Source organism: Geospiza fortis, unplaced genomic scaffold (assembly GCF_000277835.1).
Source record: "Geospiza fortis unplaced genomic scaffold, GeoFor_1.0 scaffold97, whole genome shotgun sequence".
Lineage (NCBI taxonomy): Eukaryota > Metazoa > Chordata > Aves > Passeriformes > Thraupidae > Geospiza > Geospiza fortis.
Genome location: NW_005054343.1, coordinates 2,931,231 through 2,937,929, shown reverse-complemented (window position 1 = coordinate 2,937,929; position 6,699 = coordinate 2,931,231). Strand labels below are relative to the sequence as shown.

Genomic DNA, 6,699 nt, shown 5'->3' with positions numbered 1-6,699 from the left:
GGGGGGTGGGGGAAAAATTAAGTATTCTTGTCTACCTATGGAGATAATTATTCAGATGACTAAATGAACAGCCAAAAAGCCTTAAACTTCCTGCTCCATAAAGCCCCATCTTTAAAAGCAGAAGGTTCACAGAGCATATCAGCTCCCAGCTACTGGCAATGCTGTCCATAAATACATGACTTGCTCTGAGTCAAGATTTTCTCAACGTTTGATCTGAACACTCCTTGCAGTAATCAAAGCCCAGGACTTCTTGCCTTACACTCTTTGTGGCCACTGAGAACAATTATTCAATTTCTTGCAGCAACCCCATTTAATGTACTCTATTTCCTCACCTCTCAATCTTCCTTAGAAGACAAGCCAAACACTTATTCTTTCCTCACTGGTCACATTTATCAAATTTATTCTCTCCTCATCCTAACCAACACTGACACAGGGGCTTTTTATGTATTTAAAACAAAGCACTGCCATCTCTGGATGAGAAAGATGGAAAAGTAGTGCTCTGAAGGGTATTACATCTGCTCTACAGGCTGTAATCGCACTTAGAGAATTTTAAAAAAGGCAGAAATGGAGGCAGGAAGCTTCTCACACAGTGAGTCTTTGTTATACTTAAAAACTTTGTTTCCTTAAGTTCTGTATCGTAGCACTTGGAGTAGATACAACTGGCTGCCACCTGCAGAGAAAGTGACCTTCGCCTTCAATAGTGTCAGACAGATTTCTTTAATTAAAGATGCAACGAATTTTAGAGCTCAAACTTGAGAACTTTTTAAGACTGCATCACTTCTAAAAAAGTACCTGATTTAAGTGGCATCACACCTTTTCTAAGCAGCTTTTGCTTTTAGTGTTCTACACAAGCATTAACACCCTATTGACCTGGCGTACTTGAAAGTCCTCTTTTGAACAACCACAAGCTCTACTCTTTTACAAGGAACTGCTAATGCATACAAACACTTAATACAAACACCAAGTGAAGATAAGTCTTGTTTGACAGTACTCACTTCCAGTCACGAGATATAAAATACTGGAGCTCCAGGAGCCTATGCTCACAGTCTTCTACCATTTTCTCAGTATACAAGTGCTCCATCAGGCAAGATAGAATCCTGCAAAAAACAAAAAGTCAGGCCACAGACTGTTAAAATAATGCTGAGCTTCCCTGTAACAGCTGGTGTTGCCAAATCAGTCGTCCAGTGAACCAGAGATAAGATGCTGAAACTTAGTGAAGATCTTTCTCTTCCTTCAAAAAGATTACATCTAAAACAAGTGTATATCAGATTTGTATTTGTTATGTTCCATTGTTTTAGTTATCTCAGCAAGTCTGATATACAACAAAATCATAAGGAGTATTCCATCGAGAATGTGGCCCAGGGGAGAATACATTATCAGACCTGAAGACAAAGGAGACACCCACCTCTGCAGGATGGGTTTGCTTATCTGGCCTTTCCAGGTTTGTCACTTTGCGATACTGCTTGAGACTTACATGGTTAGAGAAATTAGCACATCAAATGTTACAAACTTAAGTCTAAGTGCCTGTGAAAGCTACAGCCTTCACCAGTGCTGAACCAGTCCTATAAAAATACTGGCCGGCTCGTACAGCAAGAATGGAAACATCTCAGTGCAGCTCTGTATGACTGGTCTGGAGCAACTAGCCTGGATAGGTTTTAGTGTCTCTACTAGTCAGCCACACAACTTTTATGGATGCCCAAGAGGAAAGAAAGCCCCAGTTCTGACTGAGAGGCACCTACATGGGGTCTCCAGACCGTATGTGCTTGCAGGCTGTCTGTATCACCGACTCGCAGGCCTCATTCAGCGCGCGGTCGATGCGATAATCGGCACCAGGGTCTGTCTCCTGAATCAGGGTTTGAAGCTGAAGAAAGGAATTGTGGACAGGAAAACAAATGTTAAAGACATAAATGAGACTACTTACAATCTCTCAGTGTGGTAATTCTGTGCCAACACCATGATGTATGAACTCTGCTCTGCAGTGTTTTATTTTAAGAGCTTGTGCTGCCAACCCCAGCACTGCTGGACCCTAATTATCATTATGAAGTAGCCCAGGAACATTGTATGAGACCAGTTACACACTGAAGGTCAGCCATGAGCTTGGACTAATTTACAGAACAGAACAGGCAGAATTTTATTTGCTTACTGTATTTTTGATCTGTCTTAAGCTTTAATGTTAGCCTCATACTGTAAGGCTGACAATACCAAACGCACAAATTTTTTGTATTTTCCTGAATACTATTTACAACTGAAACCTGAATCAATGTCTTAAGGTAGTGTACCTACCTACATAGTATAAACCAGTTTTTTAATTGCCTGGAGAGGGCAAAAAGTTTTATTGAAATACAGCATAAAATGTCCTGTTCTGATGTTCCATGAAGTAACATTTCCTCAGGGATGCCTGCTCAAGGTTTTGGAAGTCAGGGTCAGCTGTCATAGGTAAATACAGTATGAACAGTTCTATCAAGTTTTTTCTTCTTGTGAAACAAGTATTCTGACAAAAGCCGCAGAAAAACAATTCTCTTATTAAGAAGGAAACACCACTTAGCATATTTAGCACTATGTTACAAAATCAAATGTGGACACAGTCCATACCAGCTGAACATTAATCTGGGAGGTGTCTGCTGGGCCAGGGGAAGAGAATTTGGGTAAATCTCAGTTTTGGGACAAGGACAGCTTCTGGACCTTAGCCAAGGATCCCTATGCCCTACTTCATTTTCCATCAAGCTGTAGATTTCCAAAGACTGATGGAAGGCAGACTGGTATCATCATTTGGCAGGCAAATATTTTCAGCTGACAAATTTGAAGGGAAAAAAAAAAGAGGCTGCTGAGAAGGCAACTGCACATCAACATCAAATGGTCTATATGCCCTTAACATCTTGACACTTAGTTAAACGATTTTTGTCACTGGCCCTCAGCCCAACTAAATCAAAAGCACAGCTACAATTTTATCCTCCACCTTTCAAAGTCCACACCTAAACACTACCCAGGAAACTCTCAGGGGCAAAGCCCTAACATCACAAAACACAGGTAAGAAAAAAGTATCAGAGAACAGGAGAAAATACAAGTTAGCACTATTTATCCAATAGGAAACTTACAGTCATGAGGAGAGACCACAGATTGCCTGGGAGGAACACAGGATTTCCTGCAACTTGCTCTTAATTATGCTCAGCCTGAGCTTCTAAGGGATGCAGGCAGCTGAGAAGAGCACTATTTATCAAAAATTCTTGGGATATTTTCATTTAAAAAATATAATAATAAAAGAAGCATTTTATACATCTCTGACAGTGGTCAAACAGAACCTTAAGGTCAAACCTTAACTAGATGTGTTCTTTACAAACTTTTTAAGAGTCACTGCAAGAGGAAGAAGAATATTATGGCTTTGTTGGTGCAGAAACTCACACAGCCTGCATGGATGGGGAATACTCTGTGTGTAAATTTCTGGGATTACTTCAAGTCAGGTGATTTACATATCAGAAAGATGGGTGAATAGAATCTCAAACTCAACACTTTCTTACACACAGAGACAAAATAAACTGGCCAGAGCATCATGTAGGCAGGATTCTTTCTCAGGTTTCCGTTAATTGGTATTTTTGTTGCTATCAAGTGGAAGAGGCCAAAGCACACCAGGTACAACAGCTCAGAAGAACTGAAGCACCTCCTTATCCCTCCACCCTTTTCTGGGCACTACTGCAGAATTCCTGACCTTAATTCTCAACCATATGCATGATGTGCAGCACCAAGCCAGCTGCCCTGACTGCAGGGAAGGAGGAATAATTTGGCACCAGTGATAGAAGTGAAGGTTGTATAGGATTTTTCTTCCCTAACACAACAAACCCTTACAGCTGAAAAGCAGCTGGATAAACTTTACAATGTTCTGAACCTTTATCCTGACATGGAAATACATTTACAATGAACTACCAATTTAACAGCTTAGAAGTTGGAAGCAAGAAATATATGCCCTTTAAGCAGGGATTGGAGTTTTATACACGCAAAGGTCTGAACCGAAAAAACCCCAAAGGTAAGACCAGGGCAACATAGAAGCCACATATTTGAAAAACAATTTATCAACAGCTCTGATATAAAATATTGCTTCCATCACGCAACACCAGAGATGCTAGACCCTGCCAGTACAGCTGCAGACCTTTGAAGGGCTGATGTTCACCCACAATTAAGTGACACTATCTCCTATCTGATGACTTACCACAGCACACACACCCTCCCTGTGGGCAGGATCCTTTATGAGGCTCAGCACACACCCAGGGGCCCTCTTTCTAACTTAGAAACTTGAAAACTTACAGAAAGCCATTGCTCCTCTACCATTCACAGAGCTTTAGCATTTTGGCAAGTTCACTACTCAAACTGAGACTAAGCCCCCACACAGCTCTGACATTTGAGTCTAGATGTGCTTCCTGCACAACAGCACATAGGTGTGAGCACAGACTCCCACATGCAAGATCACTCTGGCTGAGGTGTCTCACAAGAAATGGAACTTCTCAAATTAAAATACTGGGGTTTGAGAATGTCTAATTGTGTTTTGTTCAAAAATTTAAATAAAAATAATCACTCATAATCCACCTGCAGGAAAGGGTACTAGTCAATGCTCTTACAGGAAAATGAAATGGAGGCTCTTTGGTTGTGTTTTGTTGTTTTAGGATTCTTTATATTGTTTCTGGCAGATGGACAAGCAGAATCAGAGCAAACCTTCACAGACAGGACAGGAAGTAAAACCAGATCCAAAATAGAGGTTTCTCCTTGCAATTGCCTCTGGCAAACTTTCTAGGCAGGTGTGTCTGGTCACAGAGCTTCTACAAGGAAGAATTTCAGGACAGCACCTGCTGCTTTGAGGTAGCCAAGAAATCAAGGTGCTGTATTAGTATTAGCTAATGATACTGCTAAAAGCACAAGGATGGGAGTTTTTGACTCTATAGAAAAGACAACATCTGGAGATGGACCCAAAGCACTGCAGCAAGCTCTGCTGGGACCATCCCAGAGCACTTATGTTCTTTTCTTCTATTTCTGCAAGTGAAAATGTAGGGGCACCACAGACAACTGTTCCACCATCAAGAGCCACAGCAGAACCACACACCAAAGGTGCTTTCTAGGTACCCAAAAAGAACTGAAATTGCCCCATCTTACTCTGAAGGATGGATCTCTAACTTCCCTTCTTCAGGGATTGCCATATGGGCTAACCTCATGTGACAAGTAGTTGAAGCCTCCAGCCCAAATTGCACAGTATCTGTAAGAGTTTCACACAATATTCTCTTCCTTGCAAAGATAATTTATCTACCTTTAAAGGTAAAAGCAAAAAGTTCATTCTAACACATTAAGTCACAACACAACAAAGCCATTGACAGCTGAGACAACCCTTACTATTCACATACAAAAATTAAGAACAATCAATCAATTATTTAGTGCTTCAAAAGTTGTAGGCAGCTATATAGTAGTACTGTGTCAGTCTTCAGAAACTCAGAACATTGGAATGTTTATCCTGTTCTTGCAATCATCTATTTCCTCTTGCCCATAAAAATCCAGACAAGGTAAATGAAGGTATAAAATCAACATTTAATTTGCTTTCTCCTGTCCTTTGCCCAGAGAACAAAACACATTTAACTTGAAGGGGGACTCATGGACAATCCTATTTACTATTGCATCAACTTACTGTAAAAAAATAAAACAGTAGCTTAAGTATAAGAGAACCAAAAAACCTCCAAACTTGCCCTCAATTTCTAAAGATATTTTTCTCTCAAAGTCTGAAATCCCATATCACTTTTGGGGTCCTTCTGTTTTGATTAATGACTTGTTCTGAACATGCATGTCATGATCTAAACGTTATTCCCAATATTAACTGGTCTTATGAATATTTGCAAATAATGAAATTCTGAAGCAGCAGTTTCAATTTCATATTTAAACAGAAACAAATATTCAGTTTTTCACACAAAGGCTGCAAAGCTTAAGTCATGCACTACAGATCCCTGCAGGAATGACTCAAACTGTACAGCTGCTGCACCAGTACACCTGGTATTTATGCAGAAATAAGCTTCATCACAGAAGCGCCCTATGACTTACAAAAATTTAACAGCTATCAATTTATCTTTGATAATACACACAAACTGGCATCATTTGAGGCTCAAATTTTAAGCTACATTTAAAACAAACATGTACAGAATAGCGGCTCTGTTTATTAAAAGAAGTCAAGAGCACACATCTCCCCAGATTCCAACATCAGCACTAAGACTCCCTTGCCATTTTTATCATTGATGTCACTTTTTTGGGCTCATGGGTCATTAAAACCAAACCCAAGTATTAAGTACAAAAATGTAATTTCATATTAAAAAAGCACTAATGAGTTTGAACAAAAATGAAATTGTTTTCAATTTAAAGAAATGATAAGCAGGATGTATTTGGGCCAAAATGGAGTTTAAAAAGGCAAAAGGAAATATCCTATTTTACAGAAGAAGTTTGGAGGAAAATAGCATTTCCTTCAGTGGCTGCAAGTACATCAACATAGAGCAGTCTGCTGTACCTCCATGTCCCCAAAGTTCCATTTCCATCATTAAAGCTGAATGAAATAGCAAAAGTAAAACTGAGTGGGAAGGTGCTTTGAAAGGTTTTGTGCATTTCCAAGGACAGGGCACAGGGGGAAAGGGAAGGAGAGGGAGAAAAGGGAAGGACAAGGAATGTTTTAGAATTATAAAAGGC

At 39.9% G+C, this 6,699-nt stretch overlaps 1 protein-coding gene across 1 annotated transcript in view; it reads right to left on the bottom strand.

Annotated features, from left to right (window-relative positions):
* The window catches only part of GLG1 (golgi glycoprotein 1), an 82,709-nt gene that overhangs the window by 19,467 nt on the left and 56,543 nt on the right, over window positions 1-6,699 (bottom strand). The window contains exons 10-11 of the mRNA XM_005422817.2: window positions 1,740-1,861; window positions 996-1,097 (exon numbers count right to left, since the gene is read on the bottom strand). Coding sequence (XP_005422874.1) covers window positions 996-1,097; window positions 1,740-1,861 — 224 coding nt within the window. The remainder of the gene's footprint in view (window positions 1-995; window positions 1,098-1,739; window positions 1,862-6,699) is intronic.